This window comes from Lethenteron reissneri, chromosome 23 (genome assembly GCF_015708825.2).
Source record: "Lethenteron reissneri isolate LAM-NWPU_2019-01 chromosome 23, ASM1570882v1, whole genome shotgun sequence".
Taxonomy (NCBI): domain Eukaryota; kingdom Metazoa; phylum Chordata; class Hyperoartia; order Petromyzontiformes; family Petromyzontidae; genus Lethenteron; species Lethenteron reissneri.
This window is the reverse complement of record NC_083801.1, coordinates 22,785,982-22,809,527: the sequence shown is the minus strand read 5'-3', so window position 1 is coordinate 22,809,527 and position 23,546 is coordinate 22,785,982. Positions and strand designations below refer to the sequence as shown.

The 23,546-nt window shown below is 54.6% G+C and overlaps 1 protein-coding gene across 1 annotated transcript in view; it reads right to left on the bottom strand.

The window, feature by feature from the left end:
• LOC133346216 (receptor-type tyrosine-protein phosphatase N2-like) overlaps window positions 1-23,546 on the bottom strand; it is a 243,223-nt gene that overhangs the window by 124,607 nt on the left and 95,070 nt on the right. The window contains exon 11 of the mRNA XM_061557742.1: window positions 1,654-1,718. Coding sequence (XP_061413726.1) covers window positions 1,654-1,718 — 65 coding nt within the window. The remainder of the gene's footprint in view (window positions 1-1,653; window positions 1,719-23,546) is intronic.

Sequence of the window (23,546 nt, the reverse complement as noted above, 5' to 3'; positions counted from 1 at the left end):
TAACAATCTATCCAGCAGCTGCCCGCGTGGCGATTTAATCGCTCCATCTCCTTTCATTTGGCGTCCTCTAAGGAGCGTCCCATCCCCTTGCTTCGAGTCCATCGTCAGTCTCAATCGCTCCTCGCGACGTGTCCTGCTGAAGCCCACTCGCTTTTCTTAATACATCAATACGTGGTGGGTCATCTGTGCGCACATTCTCCAACAAGAAAGGACGTGGAGAAGGTGAGAGAGCTCGAGACCGAATAGAGCCAAGCCCACGGATACGCGCTGTTCTTGGAGAATCAGAACAAGACACGAACCACACCGGACTGGTTTCGTAAAAGAGCCCGGCACGGCTCGGCTCTGCTTTCCAGTGGTCATGGAAACGCGGCACAACCGAACTCACTCCAGCAGTGGCCACGTACACTGCTGGAAAAACGAGTCATCCTGAGAGCTGACTTAATTACATTTCTAATCAGAGAATGCCAGCTATGTTGGGAACATTTCAATAATGTCTTAATTAAAATACATTTGTAATTTCCTCCACCCCCACCTCATCATCAGACAATTCATATAATCTTGGCTTATGGTCGCCCAACACGAGAACGGATTGTGGCATAAAACCTTTTTAGACGTCACTAATTCTACTCTAACTTATTACCAGGAATTCAATCATTAATAAGTAAGAAAAAATTAGTTTGTAGATGTCATTACAAACGTGGCGCCATGAGAAAGACACGCGCGCCTGCGTGGACGTCTCGCGGAGTGACGCATCACCCGAGTGGTCGAACATTCCGCGCGGAAACAGACATCACAGAACTACTTCTGAGCTCTTTTCAACGGGGGGCCCTTAAACTCTCCCACCTGCCCACAGTCAAACTGATATTTTAATCCTCAGCGGCAGCATTAAACGACATGAAGTGGTTTAAATAAACATATATCATGATTTTTTTTTGCGTAGAGTAGCGGCGCAGCCGTTGGCACTGCGCTACGAACCTGACAACCGGAGGCAAATTCTCGGCCAAGGCGAACACAGTACCAGCGAGTGGTACATGTAGAGAGTGGTACCTGTACTGATCCTAGCCACTCTCAACCCCGACGTCTCACTAACCCTCATTGATCAGCGCGGTGAAGTATGGTCAAAACAAACAACCCCAAGACCCATAGAGAGTGGAGATTAAGGGATGTAATTTTATTCTGAGATATTTTTAACGTCTCAGAATGAGGCTCTCTCTCTCTGTCTCTGCGAGTGCGAGGGCGACTCCTGTGCAGCGGCGGCACGATTCGAGCTGAAATTCTCTTGATTATTATTCCGACTCTCTCCAGGTGTAACCAAGCCAAAGTGTCACTCAGGGCTCATTATGAAACCAGCCTCCGTCATGGGCTTCATGGTGAACCCCAGAGACGAACCAACGCGGGTGGGATGCGCGCGATCCGCTCCACCGAACATCGCGAGCCAGCAGGACCCGTCCTCCTGTAACATCGCCACCTACTCATCATCATTATTATTATGATGATGAGTAGGTGGGGAAATCAGCGCGTGGCGTAGGATGCGGTGGCGCTCCCGGGAGAGTGAGTGAGTGAGGAACTCCGTGGAGCTTGCGAACCGCTGTGACACGGACACAGGTTTGTTCGCACTGGCGCGGTGAGTGGGCGCGCACGCGAGGGACATACCTCCCCGACTCCAGCCTGCAGGATGTGCAGCCCCGTCTCAGCCTGCAGCTCCTCCCGCTGACGCACTGCACACACAGACACAAAGGTTCACCATGTAGCCTACATAGACTGGCGGGGCAAGCGCTGTTAGCGAGCACACTGATGAAGACAAACACGGCGCACAGCCGCCTTTGTTTCTTCAGTGCTGACGTTTATACGCAATGCCATGTACTAATTTAAGGCTGAGTCGACCTAAGGGATGCCCTGGACCGGTTCCAATATTCGCCACTGTTATTGGTCGGAGGCGGGAATCGGGTTGATAGCGTAATGCGTTAACCACTGCGCCACCGCTCTCCTGCACCACTGAACCCCCACTCCCCACACACACAGACAAAGCGAGAACACTCTCACACACACATACGCACCAGGTGCACGTGGCATAAAGAAGTTTGTTAATGCCACGTGTGTCAATTAACCCATTGTGTACGTGTGCATTAACCCACGAGCGTGCAACAGCACCGCCGATGTGCGCCATCGCGGATGAGCCAAGCATTCGATCGCGCACAGCAGAGCGACATTGAAACGCGGAACCTTGCGGTCGTCTCTTTATCATTCACACTTCACTGTTGGTGGCTTAACACCTGCGCTGACACATACTCAGGCTCCCTGCAGCTTCAAAGCTCACACCTACTAATGAATACTACGATTAAACATTGTCAGTGCCTCGAGTGTCCTGGTTGGCTGCTGGCTGGCCTCCTCCTCGCACCCCGAGGAGGAGGCCAACTCCGTTCTTGTCGTGGCTGCTGAGGACAGTTGCCACAGAACCTAGCTGGGTAACTGGATAAAGGGAATGTTTCAGTGCAAAAAAAAAATCAACATTGAGTTGAAATTAGTCGGTGGAACAAGACGTGCGAAAGAGATGTAGTAGTAGGAGTAGTGATGACGATGATGAGAGACAGCGACATCGATGAGGTGGGAGTAACGAATACTAACGACTGACACGGTTCGTTTAAAATTGCTCAAACTTTAAATTATTTAGTTTTTTTCAATTCTTTCGCCAGAATGTGCTTTAAATCACAGAAAGAGAGAGAAACCCTCATAATACATATTATCTTGCCAATGTATTACTACATAAAAATTGTCAGATGGCTTTTAGTGCTCCGAGTAGAGGGTCGTGAGCAGAGTGAAATCACAGCTGCCTCTTATTGTTCATTGCAGACCAAGGCGCTCTCCACTCGCAACAGCAAAGACGCCCATTGCGTACCCAGGACAGCCTAGTAAGAGCCTCAAGGCTCATTTTCAGGAGGATCCTACTGCTACACGGTGGTGTTTTCTCAACTATTTACACGAATGCTTAGCTTAGTGGGGGCAATGAGGGGGGGGGGGGCACTGAGAGGCCCCCACCGCCCCACCCCCCAGGGTCGCTCCGTGGGACTTCCGCGGTCGTTGTGCCGCGTGTCGAACCACCCGCGGCACAACCCGCGGCACAACACGTGGGAGAGCGAAGAGCCCACTCACGGGGCTGCCGTCTCCTGCCCACACCTGGCAGCCAACACCGAGGACACCTGGCGTGCCGTACGTCGTCTCCCGGAGGCACACGTTGGTGGCGGCCGGGGCAAGGCGTCACCCCTCTGCCCATGCGCTGCTGCTGCTACTGCTGCAGCCCCACCGACACCGCCCCACCAGTAAGTCGGGGCCACAAGGCACCGCTGCTCGCGGCGTTCCCTACAACCCCCCGCCACACATTCAGGTGGCGCCAGCCTCGGGAGGGGAGTCGGGGACAGCCACTCCACCGGGCCGCCCATCCGCTCTCGCCGCAACGACGACCCCGCACCGCCCTTGCTAGGGCGCCGGCTGCGATACGCGGGCTGCGCTACGCCGGGCTCAACCCTGCTCAGCTTCCCAGACCACACGAGCGGTTTGGCAGCCGGCTGTTTTGTTGCTGTTGTTTTCGACACTTCACCCGGACTCGTCCATCACGAATCCTGGCCCAGCGCTCACCCCCCGCCCCCCCCCCCATGACGGCTCCCTCCCCACTCGTCCCCGTGCCCAGCACCCCGAGCCCAGGGCTAATGAGCGGCTGATGAAGGCATCGTCAGCACAGAACTAATTGGGCCTCTCGGATAATAACGCTAATCAAGGAGCAGAATTCACTCGCAGATACACGCAGTACGTTGCCCTTCTGTAAGCTGATTAAGTGCGCGTTTGATCTTTTGTTTTGGGCCCTCTTACATATGTATACGTATATAATTGTATATACATGGGAGTGTTGTCTTTAAATGACGGCGGGATTCAAAGGATGTTCTCTTGAATGGTGATTTCAAGTGGCGTGTGTGCGTTCGTCTCACCTCACAAGTATCCCTCTTCATTTTTTATTTCATGTTTTACAGAGGAAGTACATCACCATTTATTTTGGAAAGTCTGAAACAATATTTACAATGAGATGTCGGTGCGACAAAACATCAAGAGACGTGCCCCGTGCCGCTTGTTGCAGAGGTTCACGGTTCGATTGCAGTGGCCGCCCTGGTCATTACTGCTGCAGCTCTATTAACCCTGACGACAACAACAATGATGATGATGATGCAAGTCACATCTCGCGTGTGAAGCACTCTGAGACGCCCCAGCGTAAAGAAGGGGGGGCTGTATCATTGTCATCATCTTCATCATCGTCAATGACCGCATCTTTCTGTTGACATGGCCACAACACCTGCACAGACCACCCTTCCCTGCTTTTCCGAGGAGTCCAATCAGCAATGCCTGGGACGTGCAATGCCTGTCCATGTGCCCGTGTCTCCATCCGTCCGTCCGTGTGTTTGTTCATCCAACCATATTTCGCGTGTTTTCACAACAACTACAAACCCCCCGACAACAATTGCAATCAAATTGATCACACGTTTGGCCGATTCCAAAGGCCAGATCCGTAGAGCTTTTGGGGAAAGTTGGCAAAACAATACTTAAGGAAATACATTTATCACGTCAATAAAAATAATCTATGCCTCGAGATGTATGGCTGGGCTCCTCACCACCACAACACTAACTCTGGTGTTGATTGCCGGTCGTTACTACAGAATCTAGCTGGGTAACTAGCTACATGAGGGTTTCCGTGGAACAAATGTATGTTGAATTGAAATGGCAGAAGAATTTCGGAAGACATTTAATAAGAGATAGCGAGCTCGAAGAGGTGAGAGTAATGAATTCAGAAGAATGACATGGTTCATTTTAAATTGCTCAAACTTGTCAATTTGTGCTCCTGCCATTGTACTCCTTTCACCAGAATATTTTAATTCTAGAGAATAAAAAAATACCTCACAATACGTATTATCTTACCATTTAATTACTTTAAAAAGCAGATTACTTTGAGTCTTCCGAGTACAGCATGTTGCGAAGAGTGTTGACATGTTAACAGATGTCTCTCGTTTCCCCTTGCAGATCACCATCGCGCGTGGTGCAGCACGCTGCTGGGTTTGGGAGTGCGCCATACACCCCATGAGCTGAGTTCGATGCCGGGCCACGGCTAACATCAGTGGCGAGGCGACTTCTGAACCGAACTCTCGCCCCCTAACCCGCCGCTTCACCAACACGCACTCCATAGCGAGGAGAAGCATTTCGAAATTGCGTTATATAACATACAACGCACGCGATACATCCTTGTAGATGACCGTACGAGCAGCAGTGATCTATCCACTGCTGGATCAAACATCCACTTGCAATGCCACAATTCCACTTTCTTCTGCACGAGCTGACGTCATCGCTCCGTCTCCGTGGCGGACTCTCCTCTCGTGTGTGTCCCTCCACCTGGCTGCCATTTCATCACCAGGCTCGTTCATCGGCCATCAGCAGTGTCCAGCGAAGCGTCCTGCCCAAGCCCACTCCCCTCTCCTCCTTCATAGCCGGCGCGAGACCTCTCACCTGCGCATCTCCTCTCACCCACGTGACCCTCATCTCCGCCTCTCACCTGCGCATCGCCTCTCACCCACGTGACCCTCATCTCCGCCTCTCACCTGCGCATCGCCTCTCACCCACGTGACCCTCATCTCCGCCTCTCACCTGCGCATCGCCTCTGACCCACGTGACCCTCTTCTCTGTCTCTCAGCGTCATTCCCAGTATGCGTGTGTCCGCGCCCTTTCGGCTGTTGCTCTATTTCGCTTTGTCAGTGCCCACGTGCTTCTGAATCACGCGTCACAGCAGATTCACGCATATCGATTCGAACCATCCGTCCTCAGGCACATTGGCATGCTGTCTTCCATTATCAAGTTCAATTTTGCCAAAGTACTCCAACACTCTCCCCTTGAGTTCATCATTTTGATCCTAGACCTCCTTCAATAATTGCCTTCGATGGTGGAAAGCGCCGCCTCCAGCCCTCGTTATCCACTCTGCCTCTCTCTCTCTCTGGCCTCTCGATTGATGTGCTATGAAGAAGGCCCATTGCCCACGAACACGACGTCTATTACACCATTCGTCGTTTAAAGCGACACTGCTATTGACGAATGTGTTGAGTTTTATTCGTGAGATGTGCAGAGTCCGTCGGGCGTTTCGGCCGTGTCTCTTCAGCACTGGGATTTCTTGGGCAGACTTGCTCGACTCGTTTGTGACTTTCGTTTTCCGTCTTATTTATCTGCAGCCCAACTTTGGCAGCCTGAATGTGCCGCTGTTGGCTGTCGGTGCATTATGTTTCACTGAAGGTGGCGGCGAGAAAAACATATATAAATAGATATGTCAATGTTTCCGCAGAGACCGTCACGGGAAATGTCAGACACTGCAAACGTGAGTGTCGTGAGAGAGCACCCATCAACGCCTGGCGCGGCACACGCACGTGGGAGGTGTCGTCAACGCATGTCTGCTACTGATCATGTGCATACGGTCCGTAACGTGATGGACTATCATTCGGAGTGTTAGTCGGAACAGCCTCACTGAGTCTCAAGACTCTTTTTCAGGAGCGTCCTGCCAAGTTCATGACAGTAGGGTGGCGATGTTGTGCTGCGTCATCCCAACTGAGTACATTGAAGGAAGTGGTTCATCCTTTGGCCGCTACCAGTTACAATGTATGGGGGTTTTTAGCTTTGGGAGGAAATTATAGAACCTAGAGGAAACCCATGTCGAACAGGGGAGAGAATATGCAAACTCCACACAGAACATCGCCCGGTCACCCAAGCAGCGACCACGAGCTCTGGCACCACTCAGTTAGCGCTGAGTCAACTTAGCAGTGGCTGGGATCGTAATTTGTCTCGGTGTGTGTATCAATCTGCATCACACAGATCCTCTGGAGAATGACTGTTGGGGCAAGTGCTGCTAGCGAGTGACAGGCCGGCAGAGCACGTAACCACCGAATATTTCTCTTACCAAGCGCAGGTCCTCATTTAAGGCGCGGTCGACCTAGAGGAGGCCCAGGATCGGTCCAGATATTCGTCACCGATAGGGGCCGTGAGCGGGAATCGAACTCGGATCGCATGGATTCGTAGCGCAGCGTGCTAACCGCTGCAACAACAACAACCAGCGCCGTTCACCACTAAGTGGTGATGACGTCACCAGGGCGCTCGTGCCATGCTAGGTGCACGGAACATACCCAAATGCCATGGGTTGATTGACTGCGATGACTGGCAGATGCACCAGCTGTGTTCCCCATCGTGCCAGCTGTGCGAAGCGCTGTAACCTCTCCACCTGGCACTCATTTATACCAATTAACTACGCCGGAAACCCATTTAACCGCTGCACCTTCACTCCCCAACAACAACAACAACCGCCATTCGCCACTAAGTGGCGGTGACGTCGCCACGGGGCTTGTGCCAGGCCATGTGCACCTTGAGGCCACGTGAAGTGTCGAATGCCCGTTGGCAGGAGGTCACGGGTCAGACCCAGGTGCACGGGTCGACAGAGATGACTGGCTGATGCACCACCTGTGCCCCCTACTGTGCTCCCCGCACACACACACACACACAGGCACACACACAGGCACACACACACACAGGCACATACACAGGCACACACAGGCACACACACACACAGAGGCACACACACACACAGGCACACACACAGGCACACACACACACAGGCACACAGTGTGTGCCCACGAGTTGCTTCACGCACGGCACTGGATAGTCGTAACCACCTCACTCATTCCCCCCCCCCCCAAAAAAAAAAGAAGCAGGTCGATGAAGCGGAACGACGCGGGGACGATTCGACGTGAAGCTGTTGGTGATTTGTCTGCCGGTCCAGACGCTCGCACGGAGGAGGGGAACGCCGTCGCACGACGAGAGGGAACGACGTTGCGCGTCGCAGTTCCGAACATTCGAATCGCACCGCTCTGAACAAAAAACACCGATGCAGCCAATCAGCAGCGAGTTGGGGTCGCGTTGATGGCGGTGGCCAATAGCGTGCCGAGGAGACGCGGGACCTGGAGGGACGGGGAGAGCCTCGGGGTCTCTGATTGGCTGCAGGGTTCTCGTTTGGAGCGGCGGTCTCTTGCACGGCGGTGCCCCGCGAAGGCCGTCGCGCATAGACTCGTCGAGATGGGGCCACGAGGCAATTAAGTTGATTAATCGACAGCTCACTGTCTAATTGACTACTCTCTTCGCGGTTGATTACACGGACCCCTTTAAAATTGGCGATCACTCGCACGTCTCGCTCAAGAAGGCAGGAAACCCCCTACGCCACGCCCAGCGTGACGCGGCCCATGGTTTCAATGACGTCACCAAGCCCCGCCCGCCACCTCCCGTCCAGCCGCACACGTGGGAATAGAGGAGAGATTTTTCCCCCCCTAACTATTTTCGGTTTTTTTCCGATAAGTGGAGCAACAGAACCGATAATTGGTAGAGATCGGTGACTAAGATAAGTATCGGATATCCCAGCTCTGCTCATGTCACGTGTGTAGGAGTATCCAAGTATATTTGTGTTCCCACACGTCAGACGTTGGGGGTCCACGCGACCCTTGCAGCCGCCACATTGGCAGCGCAACGATTCATTGAATCAAGAGAGTCGGGGGCGGGGGGGGGGACGAATCGATTCACCACTCCCGAACCCTGCACCCCCCCCCCCCCGTCTCCTCCCATCGGTGAGGCCCCCCCGTCGCTCGGCCCCCCGGGGCACTGCGAACGAATGGTAAATTACCGTAGGAGCGGATCGATCGCTCTCCCCGGGGGGGAGGGGAGCCGCTGCGCGCACAAAGCTCCGCCGCGGCTCATTAGGCGGCGCGTGTCTCTGCTGCTGTGACTCTCCTCGCGAGAGTGGGGGGAGGGGGGGAGGAGGAGGAGGGGGGAGCGACAACGAAGAGGGCGGGGAGGGGTGGAGGGGGGAGTGACGACAACACGGAGAGTGGAAATCACAAACAACAAAACATCTTTGAAAACAAAGCAAAGAGGAGGACGAGCGGCGGCTCGCAGGGGGCTCGCGGTCCCGCCGACGGCTCGCGCGGCTCGCGGCTCCCCGGGGTCGCTGCCCCCCCCCCCCAAGCCGCGCGTTCAGCCCAGAACCAAATTGGCGACGGGGCACGAAACGCGCGCGCGGCGGCGGCGAAGATCGCCGCCGCGTTCGGGCCGCTCTCGCGTTTCTCACGGCGCGGCGCTTCTCTCGCAATCGGCAACCTCGCCCGCTGTGCGTGTGTCCGCCCTGCTCCGTGAGAGCTGCGACGTTGGTGCTTTGTGTTGTCGCCGTTGCCTGCCGCCGAATGGAGATGCCCCAAGCGCGCGGTCGGTGTCGGCGGGCGGCGGGGGGGCTGTCGAGGCAATCGCCGTCGCGAAGACGCACGCGCACGCACGCGCCGCCGTCTTGCGCGGGTTCTCTCTGAAGCGCTGCGACCCGCTGCCACGTGGGGCTCGAGTCGAGCGAGTTCCACGGCGCGCACACGAACAAAGACAAAGGCCCCTGTACGGCCTCGACATGGTGTTGGGGGCAAGTGCTGTTAGCGAGCAGCACCTACCAAGGCCGGGACGGCGCACGAGGGTTAGGCGGGCAGCACACGCACAGCCGTCTTTGTCTCCCTAGTGGCGATGTTTACACGCACCGCACTAGGTACTCATTTGAGACTGAGTCGACCTAGGGGAGGCCCTGGACCGTGTCAGATAATCCATCACCGGTATTGGCCTCGAGCGGTAATCGAACCTGGGTCCACAGGTCCGTAACACAGCGCGCTCACCGCTACACTCGAGATCCCCACTCACATTCTTCACCCCGCCCCCCCTCTCCCCCTCTCCCCCACACAGCTCCTTGAGTCACGACTACAGCTGGCACACAACAACAACAGCAGCAGCAGCCATTCGCCACTAAGCGGCGGTGACGTCAGCACGCGCTTGTGCCAGGCTAGGTGCACTGGGAGACCACAAAGACAGAGATAACCCGGATCGCCAGTACCGTATAGCCAGAACCGACTGTAGAACCCAGTGTTGCGAGCGAAGCCAGGCACACACACGGACACACGCGCGCGCCTGCAATTCGAATATTTGAAGGCGGATCGCGCCCACATTTGTGAACCTCCAAATCCACTTATACTACACGGTGGTCAGAACACGGGGTTGTGAACTGTCTCTGTACTCCATTTTCCTTCCGAGCCAGTGTCTATCCACTGCTGGACCAAGGCCTCCCCACGCCGTCGCCGTCCCCCACGGCACGGCGTGGGGGCTGGCTCCCTCCGTTGGCTGCCATTCCGCCGCCAGTTTCGCCCATCGCCGACGCGCCCTGCCCGAGCTGATCGCGCCTCCGATCAGCGCGGTTGGCTACGTAGGGTACGAAAGAAGTTTAACATAGATACAGTACATGCAGGCCCACTGTGCGCTCGTCTTCACCGTCGATGCGACGTCTCTGTGTTCGCTTCCACATCCACGAATTCCGAGGGTGCAACTCTCCATGGCCACTGGTGGTACTTTTCAGGGTTTTAATCAAGAGAATTGGCCGAACAACCCAACGCAGGACCCCCCTGAACACGTACCGAGTGTGTACCCGTGACACGTGTGGCGTCGCGATTCGGGCAGCCTTTCGTGGACGGTTTGTTTTTGAGTTTTTGCGCGGAGCGCCGCTTCCGAGGCAGCGAGCGGCGCGGCGGTGCCACAGAGGTGACCGCCACACGCGACACGTGACACGCGGAGCGGCACGACCGGGAGGAGGAGCATTTCATCGCATCGACTGTCAACAAAGATCGGCTATACATAGACGCACAATGCACGTCAGCGCTAAATGTCAAGGAAATTTAATCAATCACGGGCTGTTTGAAGACGCGCGGACGCGCTGGTCCGGGCGCCGGGCAGCCGTGGTGGCCCTGCGAGCCTCGCCACGAAGCCCCTCGCAGCCTCGCCACCTCCACGACGGGGGACGGTGACGCTCCGTGAGGGCCGCAGGATAATAATAATAATAATAATCATGATGATGATAATCATGATGATGATAACAGGTAAAGGTGCAGCCCTGCAATTGCTTGCTCACGCCACCGCTAGTGGAAGAGTTCCCGTCTCCGCCCCACCCCCTGCTGTTAGAGAGCTCCAGAGAGCCACTTTAGAAATCTACTTTGTGGACAGACGTCTCCGAAGAGGTGGGACTACCCACACTTTATCCCACCACACGTGACCCGGCCAAGCGGCGTAAGAGGGTTTTAAAAAACCTGCCCCATTGTTTCAACACGCCGGGAGATGGAATCGAACCTTCGACCCTCAGCGTGTTCACCGTCACAACGCGACGGCGTTCCAATGTCGTAACGAGGCGCTGCGTTGACCCAGGAAAGCCTCACCGAGTCTCAATACGTACGCAGTGGAGGGGGGGGGGTCCCGCTACATTGGGATGTTTGGCCAAATTGCATTAATGAGCGCGTGGCTTTAAAACGAGAGTACCTGGAGTGACCCGACGCATACAAGGGGTCACCGGGGGGTGGCACTCCAAGCTCCGTACAGATGGATTTAAGAAACCGATGTGTGTGCTGCTATCCCCCCGGCCACCTGACAGACCAAGTAACATTCCCAGACTGTCGTTAACATTCCTGCTTTTAGCTTCCGACGTGTTGGTGCGACCAGCAGCAGTGAGGCTGGGTTTGTCTGATTCTGCTCAGACGAGGCGCTGGGTGTCGCTCAGGATCGTTCCGGGACAAAGGGTCACAGCCACTCTTGACGATCAATGTCGACTCGACCGCCGCAATCACCTCAAGTGAAGTTCCTTGTCAATCTCTGACAATGTATGACACAAGACGTAGGATACATTTGTATTTTTTTATGATTTCGCACGAGAGACAACCATAGACAAGGTGAAGGCGCAGCGCTGCAATTGCTTCATCACGGCGCTGCGTCCACGAGAAGAAGCACGAGGGAGCCGCTCGCCGGTGAGACAACTTCGACGAGGTTGGGACCCCCCCTGCCGCCCCCCCCCCAGTGACTGGATGAATTGTACTGGACATCTGTGACAAGGAGCTTTATAGCTCATCGGATTTCTCCAGTGTGAACACTCCGGCCTCGCGAATTCAGCCAAACACCCATTTATCCGATGATAAATGTCGCGGCCCCGAGTGGAAGCAGCGGTTACACGAACTAATTACACAGACGCAATACGGATGAAAAAACATAACTCGATTCTCAAACTCGGGATTATTCGATGCACGTAACCGTGAGTGTAAGAATCGATTGTAATCTCCGCTCGCGGTCTCCCCAGCGACGTGCCACATCACGACGAATATCATCAAATCGGCGGCCAAACGCCCGACAAGCGATAGCCGCGGCCCGATAATCAACAGCAAAGTAAAACTCTGACCCAGAAAGAGCATCGTCTCACTGGCCCGGCAGAGCCACGGTAACCCGCAGAGAGACGTCGAGTCCAAGTCTGCAGCGCGCGAGCATTCACAGCTGAGATATCGGGCAATCGATATTTTAGGCAAACAAGAGGTGACAGGGACGCCTCGCTACCTCCAAGTCACCCCGAGCAGATGGATCCATCGCAACGCTTCCCGTGCGAGGTGTTTTTGTTATTTCGTTTGCAGCAGCCGCAGTGCGCCGTGGGTAAGAATCTCCGCGGCGCGAGCATCGCATCGGCGACCCTTACAGCTCCCGAGTTCTGGTGAATGAAACGGGGAACGATTCGAAAGCGAATCTCGCGTCACCAGCACAGTCGCGTGCCGTGTACCCCCCCCCCCCCCCATCACGCTCCTCATTCATATTCACGAGGGCGTCTCTTCTTTAAAATCGGCAAATAGGTTAATCATCAAAATTAAATCACTTACGCGCGCGCTCCGAACGGGCGCCAGTGTTTACTAAACTCCGGCGATGTCGTGACACAATGTAATTGAGACGCTGGGCTGACACGTACACGCATTGATGATCTCAAAATTAACTTGCCACTAATTGCAAATATGCAAATAAGCAACTTTTTTTTTTATTAAATCTGTTTCGGGCTGCAATCACGCCCCGCGCCTCACGATGAGCAGCGCCGAGCGCGTCCCGGGCACGCGCGAAGCCACGCGCCCACCGGGCCTCATTAGCATATGCAAATGAGCTCGATACATAATTCGGGCCAATTAACACTGCGCACATACGCACATGAAGTGCTTCAAAACAGTGTTGGTGCTGTTTTTTTTTATAATCCCTGCGGAACTTAGGCACGCGGCCGACACAGAAAAAATATCGTTACCACACCACCACCACCACCGCCACAAACGTCACCTTCACCAGAAGCACCACCACCACTACCAACACTAAAATACACAGCTCCTCACTCAAGCTTCAAATCAAGATTATTACAAAGATCCTCGTATAATATCTACAGGCTGTAGGGACAAGTACTGTTAGCGAGCACCTTTGAAGGCCGGCACGGCACACGAGGGGGTGGGTGGCCAGCACCTACGCCCCACCGCCTTTGTCTCCCCAGTGGGTTTGTTTACCCACAGCACCAGGTACTCATTTGTGGCTGAGTCGACCTATGAAAAGCCCAGGACATATTGAGATAATATAATCGTCACTGATGTTAGCCATGAGCGGGAATCGAACTTGGGTGACCGGGTTCGTAGCGCAGCACACGAACCGCTGCGCCACTACTCCCCACGGGCCCGTGACGGCAGCGCCGCTGGGCCCGGGGAGGGTCGGGTGGCAGCGAGAGAGGAGCCGCTCTCTGAGCCGCCCGCTGAGCCGCTCGCTGAGCCATAAGCTGAGCCCCTGGTCAGGATTTATGTTCACGGCAGTGGCGCGCTCGTGGCGCGAGATCTTTTCCGCACAACTCCCTTTCCACGCGGCGCCACCGCGGAATGTTCCATTTTCGGAGCTTACTTTAACAAACAAAACAAAAACGAGGCAGGAATAACGATTTTTACATCGAAACAGGCACAAAGAGTGGACACAGCAATCCGGGGTCAAGTGCTGTTGGCGAGCCGAACTACTTGATTGCGTAGTTAGTTTGTTGTCCTTCCCCCGCACTTGCGATGAGCATGGTTGACTACATAGGGTGCTAAAGAAGTTCAACATGCATATATATACACCTATTAAGGTTTTTTAGAGAGTGATGCAGCTGGCAACGTCCCTGGCAACCGTTGTATTCCCAGTTCTGATGTGTACACACCGCAGCAGATACATATTTAATATTAATAATATATTCACTTTACAAAGCGTCATGCAGATTGCATTTCAAACATTGTTAGGCACGGGGGTGCAGGAAACCAGACAGAAGAGGGAAGGTAACCAGAACCGGCAGCAGCGATTTCCTAAGTTCTGGAGTCCTATATGTATTTGGGGTGTTTGGCCATGCACAGATCTAGTGGAAGCCCAAGACATGTTTAAATACCACTCATGCCACTGTCATGGCCACAATATACAAAACAACACATACACTCACATATGCATGATAATCATAGTCTACATCAACCCAATACTTGACGAGCACCTCCCCACTCTGTGTCAAACGCGGGTGTTATTTGGCCACTCTTACAAACAACAACAACCGCCATTCGCCACTAAGTGGCGGTGACGTCACCACGATGCTTGTGCCAGGCCAAGTGCACCTTGAGGCCACGTGAAGTGTCGAACGCCCGCTGGCAGGAGGTCACGGGGCAGACCCAGGTGCCACGGGTCGACTGACCGAGATGACCGAGATGACTGGCTGATGCACCACCTGTGCCCCCTACTGTACCAACTTGCTGTGCTTTAGCCACCCGGCGCTCCGCTCGTTGTTGTGAGCGTCGCTCCTCCGCCCTCCGTTGTTGTTGGAGGGCGACTGCTTCCAACTGCCCAGTAGCGTCCTTCACGAGCCTCCTCCACTGAGGCCGATCTTGACACCGCTGGTACCAGTCATCGGCAAGTCCACTCAGCTCCACGTCCTCCTGTACCACATCACTCCATCTCTTCTCCAGCCCGTGCCGCGCCCGTCTAGCCCCCTCGATCCGGCCGAACAAAAGCTGTTTAGGCATGCGGTGGCTGGGCATGCGGGCTACATGACCCAGCCAACGCAGCCTTGCCTGCCGGAGGAGCTCACTGATGGGACTTTGTCCAGATCTTTCAAGGATTTGTGAGCTCCTCACACAATCCAGCCTGGTTAAACCCAGGATGGATCGTAGGCAGGCCAGCCTAAATGTTTCCAACCGGCGAAGATGCTCCACTAGGGGGGTCCACGTTTCGCAAGCGTAGAGAAGGGAGGGAATGACCGTGGCCGAGAAGACCTGAAGCTTCGTGCGGAGCGACAGACCAGGTAGCTTCCACACAGCGATACGCAACCGATGAAAAGATATTGCCGCTCGACTGATTCGGAGTGAGACCTCTGCTGATAAACTGGAGCCGGTTACAAACACACACACAAACACACACACACGTGCACACACACACACAAACACACGTGCACACACACACAAACACACACACACACAGATAGACACACACACAGACACACACACAGACACACACACAAACATACACACAACACACACACAAACACACACACAAACACACACAAACAGGCATAGGCATGCCGCATAAATAAGTAGTGGATGTGAGAGCAGGTTCGGTTTCTCCAGGGAGGGGAAGCAACAGAGCAGGCAGGGGAACAAACACACACGGGCACAGACGCATCCACATCAGACCTCGAAAAATAATAATAAATGGCGAGAGTGAAAAAGATAAAAGGTGCAGTTGCCTCTAATCTCCCCACATCAAAGTGGTGGGGGCCCCGGCCCCCTCGGCACAGAGCAGCGAGGAGGGGGGGGGGGCTCGTGCACCAATGGCGCACGCAGCTGCCGCGCGAGCGTGAGCCGCAGCCAAACCCGTGGCCCCCCACCCCGCCCCCCAAAACCTCATTCCCACAAACACACAAACACACAAACATACACACACAAACACACAAACATACACACACAAACACACAAACATACACACACAAACACACACAAATAAACACACACACAAACATACACACAGAAACACACAAATAAACACACACAAACACACAAATACACACACAAATACACACACACAAATAAACACACAAACACACACAAATACACACACACACAAAACACACACAAACATACACACAGAAACACACACCAATAAACACACACAAACACACAAATACACACACAAATACACACACACAAATAAACACACACATAAATACACACAAACACACACATAGACACACAAACACACACATACAAGCACACACACACAAACAAACACACACAAACAAACACACACACAAACACACACACATCGTCACCGTCTATTTGTCGTCATCATCACCAAGCCCCCATTACAGATAAACTCATCATCATCATCAATGTTCTCCATGAACACGAATAGACAAATCATCACCATCAATATCATCTCTCACCATTCGACCAAACGCACACATCATCATCATCACTGTTGTCGTCATCACCATTATCTGCATCACCATCGTTATCGTCATTCCTTGCTCATGCTCACAAAATACACACACATACGCACCACCATCACAAGAAAACACACACACGCGCACCGCCATCACAAAATACACACACACACGCATCACCATCACAAAATACACACACGCACCACCATCACAACGTACACACACACACGCACCACCATCACAAGATACACACACACACACACGTGCATCACGATCAATATCATCGCCAAAGTCAACTATCCCTATTCCTCCATACACACCAACCATGTCAACCCCCTGGCTCCATCGCCATCATCATCATCATCGGTAACCCCGCACCCACAGCCGCTCCATTCACAGCTGCAGAGCCAAAACGAAGGCGGTGGAGGGGGGGTGGAGGGGGGGGCAGGCGGCAGCGGCCTCCTCCTCCCGCGGCGAGGCACCCCCGGGACTCGCGCCCCCGGAACGCCGCTCGCTGACGCCTCGAGGTCTGGCGTGATGCATTGACCCCCCCCTTTACCCCCTGCCCCCCACACTACGAGAGCCCTGCACGCGAGCCGATTGGTGGTGTGTACGGCGCGCACGTGCGTGCGTGCAGCGGTACGAAGGCGACGGGACACAAATAGACACCGCGGAAATTAAACGGTAGCAGCAAAACTAATCAGCCGGTAATAAATGACGAGTTGATCAAATCGCTCGTGTGGGGGAGCTGGGGGGGGTAGTAGACTTTGGATGGAAGGTGTCAACTGTGCAACAGTTGTGGGATTGGCCAACGGGAAGGAAGCGATGGCATGGCGCGCGAGCATCAACAGCATCGGTTGTGATGACCTCTTGACCTTGTCATGGTGTAAGACCCGGCTCTCCGGGGGTCCGCTTCTTGAAGCGCCACTGAAAGGCTTTCCCACGGCTCGCCACAATGGGGCCAAGGTCCTCGTGAGCTCCATTCTCCGGGGCTTGAGTGCTCAGCAGCCTGGGCAGACAACCGCTGATGGCCCATGGGCAGTGGACAATACCGGGCGGGGAGGGGCGGGTGAAGAGGGGGGGCCGCCTTCCCCCCCAACACCGATAACCATTAACCCCCCCCCCACCCCACACACTTCTCAACACTGAATAAGGACCACGAGTTTTACACGCTATTGCTGAGAGAGAGAGAGATCGTTCGACCCCGGCTAGCAGAGGACCTCCGTCCTGCTGCTGCTGCTGCTACCATGGGGCAGGCACCAGGAGCGAGCGGGCAGCCTGGCCCGCCTGTGAGGGGAACGCGTCCTCGCTTGCACGGCCAATGGGAAACGGACTGGCTCGGTTCGGGGAAAGTGAGCCACTGGGCAGAGGTCCGGATTCCACGGCGGCATGAACGGGCGCGGCCGGCCTCGCGTTGCGGGGCGAGCCGGCTCGCTCCCGGCTCTGGCAGCGGCTCGCTGTCGCATGCGCCGCGACAGGAGGCGGCCGTGACATCGACGACAACAAAAGCAACCTCATAGAAATATTGGCGCTGTGTAGCCTAACATCACCCAATCCTGCCTTAAATTATACCTTGATTTATTTTTACAATCGGGGGGAAGCGGTTGGGGGGAGAATCGGGAGGGACCGACCCCGCGGTGTCCCGATGCGAGCATTGCTGGGACGGCCCGGGGCTGCTCCTATGACGGCTTCGCGGTGGTTATGGGAACGCAGCAGCCGCGTCGTAGCGAGCGAGTGGCCTCAGTTGTCGATCTTCTCGCCAGGAACACCGCGGTTCGATTTCCACAGCTGCCCAGTGGTGAACTTTGCTGGATATCACCAAAGCGAGCCGCCATCTGCTGCCCCGTGCATTGTGAATCCTCTACCCCGCGGTGCCGTGGTCACATTTTATCGGCTACCCACAATGCAGCGGTTCGGAAATGCAACGATCCGTTGTGGAGTCCGCTATGAAACTCGTTGTCTCGGCCATTACGTCCAGCGTAGCTGACAAACAGTTTAAAATTCGCAAAGAGACTGAAATTATCATCTGGCTCGGTGTCCAGTCGTGGCTTCTCGAGGCACGCCTGGGCATCGCTGACAGTGGCGTGGCTATGCCCGGTGGAGCTGGCTAATGGTCCGGCACCAATCGCCCTACCGCGTGCCGCTAGCGGCAGACACCAAACCAAGTCACCTCGTGCGCATTCCACCGTAGTACTCGACTATTATCGCTCTATCCCACTGCCGGTGATTAATCACCACTGCGGCTCGCGAGGTAATCGCATGGTTGTAGTTGACGCCTACAATCATCATCATCTCGTGCTCACATGCAATCACGCTAAGACAAAGACGCCCTGCGGCATGTGGCCATGCAGAATGTTGAGGCTCTAAGCGAGCCACTGTTAGGTTCAGGCTGGGGCGGCGTACAAGGGAGCGCTGTGGCCAGCCACGCGATTGGCCACCTTTGTCTCCCCAGTGCTGATGTTACTGCCCCAAGTACTCATTTAAGGCTGAGTTGACCCTATGGGAGGAGGCTCCGGACAAGTCTTGAATGACATACATCACTTGTACTGACTGGCCGTGGCCGTGATTCGAACTCAGCCGGGTTCGTAGCGCAGAGCGCTCACCACTGTGGCAAAGACCAAGTTCCCTCCATCGCCTCTCAAATACATTGGGGGCAAGCGAGGTTCGTGAGCACCTGTGACCACCTGTGTGATTGACAGGTGCTATGAGCACCTGTGACCACCTGTGTGATTGACAAGATTGAATTGCACTCTGCAAGCCCCGACTCGTCGCAGAGGAAACACCGCCACCGCCATCGCTTGCTCCCTCCCGCTGGCATCTCTCCCTGTAACTCTCCCTGCAACTCTCCCTGCAACTCTCCCTGTAACTCTCCCTGTAACCTCTCCCTGTAACTCTCCCTGTAGCTCTCCCTGCAACATCTCCCTGTAGCTCTCCCTGTAGCTCTCCCTGTAACCTCTCCCTGGATGTAACTCTCCCTGCAACTCTCCCTGCAACTCTTCCTGTAGCTCTCCCTGTAACCTCTCCCTGGATGTAACTCTCCCTGTAGCTCTCTCTGCAGCTCTCCCTGTAACTCTCCCTGGACGTATCGACCAATGGGAGGTAGATGCCTGTCCCAGAGCAGCCACTGCGGATGTCTGGCAAGTGAACACGACACGCCGTTTGCGAGTAAGTTCGTAAAATGTTTGCATACGATGCGAATAAAAAACTGGCCCGACACGGGCTGCAACGTACTGATTTAAGGCTGAGTAGACGTAGGGGGAGGCCTATGGCTGGTTCAGAAAATCGTCACTGTTATTGGTTGTGAGCGGGAATTAAACGCGGGTGACCGGATTCGTGGCGCAGTGCACAAGCCACTACATCCCCCCCCCCACACACACACACGTGTATGGGTGTGCGTACACGTGTGTATGTGTGTGAACGTGTGTGTACATGAGTGTCGACTCAGCCTCAAATGAGTACCTGGTGCGATGTGTAAAGATCGCCACTAGGGAGACAAAGGCGGCCGGGCGTGGTGTTGGCCACCCACCTCTCGTGTGCCGTGCCGGCCTTCATAGGTGCTCGCTAACAGCACTTGCCCCTATAGTCTGTTAAGGCTACGCAGGGGATCTTTGTCTTTGTCTTTTTTTGTACATGTGTGTATGTGTGTGTACACGTCTGTGTACACGTGGTTGCATGTGTGTGTGTACGTGTGCATTCAAAGGCAGGGCCTCGGTCGTCCGCCGGAAACAAGATAGTCCTGACGTGACACTTTCATTGGTGGAATTCAGGGTTACTGAAATATCAATTAAACCTGTCCTCTTGGCATTAGCGCTAATAAGCCAACCCTAATTCCCCTGTTCATTTATATATATTTGAATAATTAAACAAATCAAAATTCTGGATTTTTATCGCAGAGTGCCTGAAGGATTTAACGGAATAATTAATCCTCTGCAGACAGCAACAGCAGGAAGGTTTAACATAATAATGAAACATTTATGGTGGCCAGACCCACACGGCCGGCGTAGCGCATCTTGAATCGACTCGCGGGGGGGCTCAGGTGGAGAGACGGCTCTGCTCAGAGACACGGGCCGTGCTGACACACGAGCCGTGCTGACACGAGTCGTGCTGACACACGAGCCGTGCTGACACGAGCCGTGCTGACACACGAGCCGTGCTGACACGAGCCGTGCTGACACACGAGCCGTGCTGACACGAGCCGTGCTGACACGAGTCGTGCTGACACACGAGTCGTGCTGACACACGAGCCGTGCTGACACGAGCCGTGCTGACACGAGTCGTGCTGACACACGAGCCGTGCTGACACGAGCCGTGCTGACACGGGCCGTGCTGACACACGAGCCGTGCTGACACGAGTCGTGCTGACACACGAGCCGTGCTGACACGAGTCGTGCTGACACACGAGTCGTGCTGACACACGAGCCGTGCTGACACGAGCCGTGCTGACACGGGCCGTGCTGACACACGAGCCGTGCTGACACGAGTCGTGCTGACACACGAGTCGTGCTGACACACGAGCCGTGCTGACACGAGTCGTGCTGACACACGAGTCGTGTTGACACACGAGCCGTGCTGACACGAGGCGTACTGACACGTGCCGTGCTGACACACGAGCCGTGTTGACACGAGCCGTGCTGACACACGAGTCGTGCTGACACACGAGCCGTGCTGACACGAGCCGTGCTGACACGGGCCGTGCTGACACACGAGCCGTGTTGACACGCGGCCGTGAGTGGGTGGACGGACATTGTCAGCCAAGTCACCGATGAATGCATGCACAATAAACCCGTCGTTTTTGTTTTACCTTTGCAGACAAGAGCATCCGTCCCGCATTCTGTCTCTCGACAAAGCAAACACGACAGTCCCGTACGCGTGTTTAAGCATCCCATCAGCCACGTGGGCTTTCTTTGTGGCCGACGAGATGTGGATAAAAATAAAAATTTGACGTCGAGACAGACACGACAAGGAGGCGAATCGTCAACCTATCCACTCTGTTGCTTATATTCTCCACAACAGCGCTCATTATTTAGTATTTTATATTACATTTGCTTTTCACTTTAATTTGGCAAATTTTTGACATTTCATTTTGACTTGCGTGCGACAAAGCAGTATTTCTCTGTGGGCGGATAATTAAAACAAAGTTCTCCCAGTGTGGAGAGAGAAGCCAACGAAGCGACTTCGAAAGCCATCTCGTGGCGTCACCCTCTGAGGCGATCCCTTGCCACGCAGGCGATGCCCTGGACACCGGAACACTTCCGAACGGACGTTTATTCATCTCGAGACCTGACGGAGACGGCGCAACTTGCAATGTAATGTCGAGTTGCACAGAACAGCGCGCTCGACTTTCTGCCAGTGGGCGTCATGGCTCACGCCTTGATGGTCGCCCGCACGCCGCGTCCACACAAGCCCCAGCCAGGCCAGACTCTGTGGGACTGGGCCAACTCAGTGCGAACTGCAATCGAGCTGAGATCAGATTGGAGCTGAGATGGTGCAGGACCAGAGTGGCTTAACGGGAAAGAATCCTGGATACTTTTTTATTTTAAAAAATCGCTGTTGCCGAGTACAGGCCGCAAGGGCCAAACACACTAAGCAGCGGCCAGAAACAAACAGCACTACTGCAGGCGTAACAGACAAGAGCCGATAGGCTTGTTGAATCGCGGAAATGTTGAAAGAAATTGGTGGCACAGTTGGCCTCCTCAAACTCAAAGCCAGGCGACTGGGATGTACAGTATGTAGGTTGCACTTCTTTCGCACCGTACGTAGCCAACCCTGCTAATCGTAGAGATCAACGCAGTTTAAGACCCCTACCTCGACCCCCCCCACTCCCGAGACAAGGGTCACGTGCAAGCTGGGACTTCATGAAGGGCGCTGGAGAGCTCCGTGCTGTGTCGTGCAGCGCGCACGTGCGGTGCGCATTGGCAATGAGAACAACACGGAGGAGGAGGAGGCGGGGGGGGTGTGACCGGGACGGGCAGGAGGGGAACGGCGGCGTGGAATTAATGCAGATTCGTGCCGAGTGCACTTGTGCTGAATATGTATCTCCCGTCTGGTTGATGATTATGATGATGGTGGTGGTGGTGGCGGCGAGCAGCGGCCGATGCGAGCGACATTAAAAGCAACTCGACGTCTCCTCCCTGCGCCTCCTTGAAACGCCGCAATCAGCCTCCCCATTACCGCGCGGACACGAGACAAAGGCGAGGCGCGCGGACGGCGGCGCTTTGATGTGGCGCCGCGTGCACGACGAGAGGCGGCGGCCTCGTGTTCGCTGTCTGCATGATCACAACTGGGAGGCCATCTCGCGGAGTTCCGCAATGGCGCTTCACCGCAGCATTTGCTGTTTTGTGTTTGTCCTCTTTTCTGTTTTGCTTGCCGTTTCAAAAATGTCGCTTGACGCAACATCGCGCGTGAGCGCGTGTCAAGAAAATATATAAAAGCATAGATCGGTTTTATATTATTATTTTTACATGTGTATGTATGTAAATATCTATCTGGTCCGGTGTGGGGATACAAAGGCTGCCAGGCACTTTGCTAGCTGCATCATTCTAGAAAATGTCATCCTGACCTTAATAGGTGTATGCATGTCTGTTCAACTTCTTTCGCGCCGTACGTAACCAACCGTGCTAATCGGAGGCGCGGGGGAAGGACAACTAAACACAACAAGCAGTACGAGAGGAATAAGTTTCACTCTAGATGATGATGTAAAAGTGCGCTGCTCCAGTGGCTTCCTCACATGGAAATGAAGAGCGTTCCAGACGGCCGCAGAAGCGCATCCGAACGCGGGCGATGCAATGGCCATCTTTGTTAGATGGCCAGCCAAAAGCCGCTGCGAGGATGAGTAAATACCAATAAAAAGCAGTTTGCCTCAGTCATACGCCGGCCGGGGTTGTTTCAAACTTCGTGCCGTCTAATTGAAACGCGCTTTGTAATGATCGACTCCGTAGTGCACGGCTCCCACTCGAGCACTCGGTCTGGGTTGTAGCCGCACAGCTGATCGGCCGAGTTGTTGTTGATGTTGTTGTTTTTTGCCGTCACTTTCACCGTGGCCCCCACGTCTCTGCAGAGGTGCGAGTGTCACTGCGACCACCCACTCAACGTGCTTAGCGCGCTCCTGACTCCCCACACTCCTCACTCCCTCTCCTCACTCACT